General features: G+C 39.5%; 1 protein-coding gene across 1 annotated transcript in view; it reads right to left on the minus strand.

Annotated features, from left to right (window-relative positions):
• LOC107464860 (subtilisin-like protease SBT1.4) overlaps positions 1-1,328 on the minus strand; it is a gene marked incomplete in the record, with an annotated part of 3,056 nt that extends 1,728 nt beyond the window's left edge. The window contains 2 exon segments of the mRNA XM_016083813.3: positions 1-393; positions 503-1,328. Coding sequence (XP_015939299.1) covers positions 1-393; positions 503-1,155 — 1,046 coding nt within the window.
• Positions 1,329-2,443: the final 1,115 nt, after the last annotated feature.

Raw genomic sequence — 2,443 nt, forward strand, 5'->3', positions numbered from 1 at the left:
GTAGAAGCGCCAACGGTCAAAATCCAGGGAGCAATGTTCACGGCAGTGAACGGACCGGGACCGGAATTGCCGGCAGAACAAGAAACAAGAACGCCGTGCTGCGCTGCACCGAACGCACCAACGGCGATCGAATCATGAGAGTACGGTGGCGCATAACCGTTTGCACCAACAGAGAGGGAAATTACATGGACTCCATCAGCAACAGCTTGATCCATGGCAGCAAGAATATCAGAATCAAAACACCCCATTGACCAGCAGATCTTGTATGCTGCAATTCTAGCCTTTGTAGCCATACCTCTGGCTTCGCCCTGTGCATAGTGGAACAAGCTCGCATTAGAAACGACGGAACCAGCGGCGGTTGAAGCAGTGTGCGTTCCATGGCCTTCAGTGTCCCTAGTAACAGAGCAAGGATATATATAACATAAGAATAGATTTCTCGTAATTAAAATTCAAATAGTAACTATGTTACGTTATTGTTAGCTTTTGAGTTAATTTTTATCACCTAGCAGACTTGGATTCTGTGGATTCATCGATGGGCTTCTCGCGGAAAGCCTCGTAGCCTTTGTAGAAGGCTCTGGCGCCTATGATCTTCTTGTTGCATGAGGAAGCGGGAAAGTCGGAACCAGTTTCGCACACGCCTTTCCAGGAGGAAGGGACGGCGGAGAGGCCGTCGTCGGAGAAGCTTCGGAGCTCCGGCCAGATCCCCGTGTCGAGGACTCCGATGATGACGTCGTCGGCGTAGTCGGAATCTGGCCATATCCCGAAGGATTCGGCGAGGCCAAGGAAGCGAGGGGTGTGGGTGGTGTGGGGGTGGCGGATTTGGTCCGGCACGACGGAGAGGATGGCTGGGTTGCGCTGGAGGGAGGCGGCCTGCGCGGCGGTTAGGCGAACGGAGAAGCCATGGAGGGCGTAGTTGTAGGTGTATAGGAGGGTGGTCTGGTCAACGGAGGAAGGGAGGGAACGGAGGATAGAGTGGTACCAGTGGTGGGGAGAGGCGAAGTGAGATGGCTTCTGTGATTTTGACACGTGGATGATGTAGGTGTGTGGAGCGTCGGATGATGATGCGTCAGAAGTGGAGGATGAGAAAGAAGCTAGGAGACAGAAGAGGAAGAGAAGAGAAGAGAAACATGAAGAGAAAGAACGAGTAAAAGCCATTATTGTGTTTTCTTGTACCCGGAGAAATGGGAGGAACTGAAGTGAGCAATATTAGGTGGCGTCGATTGGGCGTTGGGTTTAGTAGCTTAGCCAGTGAGCGGTAGGCAGCTGTTGGTGTGATGAAGAAAGATGAAGAATGTATCTGACCTCCAAATGGGGGAAGGTGTATGGTGGTTTATAGATATTTGCAGCATGTGATTAGGAGGATCTGTTATTAAATGGTAGTGTGGGGCCCATGTGTGGAGACGGGGCTGCTATGGGTTTAAACCAAGTTCTGAAATCAGACTCATGGTTCAACCATTCTAATTATTGATTTATTAGTCTAATTAATTTAACATAATTTAATAAAAATAATTATTTTATAAAATAAAATATAAATAAATTCATTAAATTTTATAGTTTAATTTCAACCTCAAAATGTCGTCTATATTTAAAATTATAATTCATAAAATATATTAATAACTTTTGTTCGTATTAATTATTAATAATTTATTATATCATATTTAAGGATGGATGCACTTTATATATAATACATATTTTATAAAAATTAGGTATATAGTAAAAGAAGTGAGAGTTAAATTCATAATTTTTTTTATGTAATGACTTGTAATAAGTGAACAATTATTAAATTAGTTAGTTAATTTAGTAATTTAGAGTATTAGTTTTTTATTTTTTATTTTATTAATATGTATAAAATTTAAAATAACTGAATTTTAAATTTTCTTGAAAAATTTTGATATTTCTACAGGTAAAGTAGGATTTATAACTTTAGAGTGTGGATAGAATTAGAGTTGACAATCAAGTAAAATAAGGTAAAATTTTAATGAAATTTTTAACCCATGAGTAAGATTAAGGTAGGATCCAAACCCTACCCTACCTTATTCATTGCCAACTCTAATCACACTATTAAACTCATCAACATCGTGACAATAATTTATGCACAAATTTTATAAGGTTGTCATCACAAAAATTAATGAAGATAAACTGATCATAATAACCAAGTAAAAGCTCATGTTTCATTGTGCAAATTTCATTAAAGCTCATGGAATATCTTCATTGTGCAAATCTCATGAAAGATTAACAAGTTTTGCCAACTAACTATACACCATATTAGTTTTTGCAAGGTTTTCCAATAGCACAACACAAAAAGCATAGTAGTGAAGAAAATAGAGTACTAGCAATGACTAGAGAAGGATAAACATAATAGTTGTGAGCAGAGCTAATCAATAATTATTTAAAGTGGCTTCTGAACAAAAAATAAAAAAAAATCAAAGAACAAGCACTAGTA

Source organism: Arachis duranensis, chromosome 9, assembly GCF_000817695.3.
Source record: "Arachis duranensis cultivar V14167 chromosome 9, aradu.V14167.gnm2.J7QH, whole genome shotgun sequence".
Taxonomy (NCBI): domain Eukaryota; kingdom Viridiplantae; phylum Streptophyta; class Magnoliopsida; order Fabales; family Fabaceae; genus Arachis; species Arachis duranensis.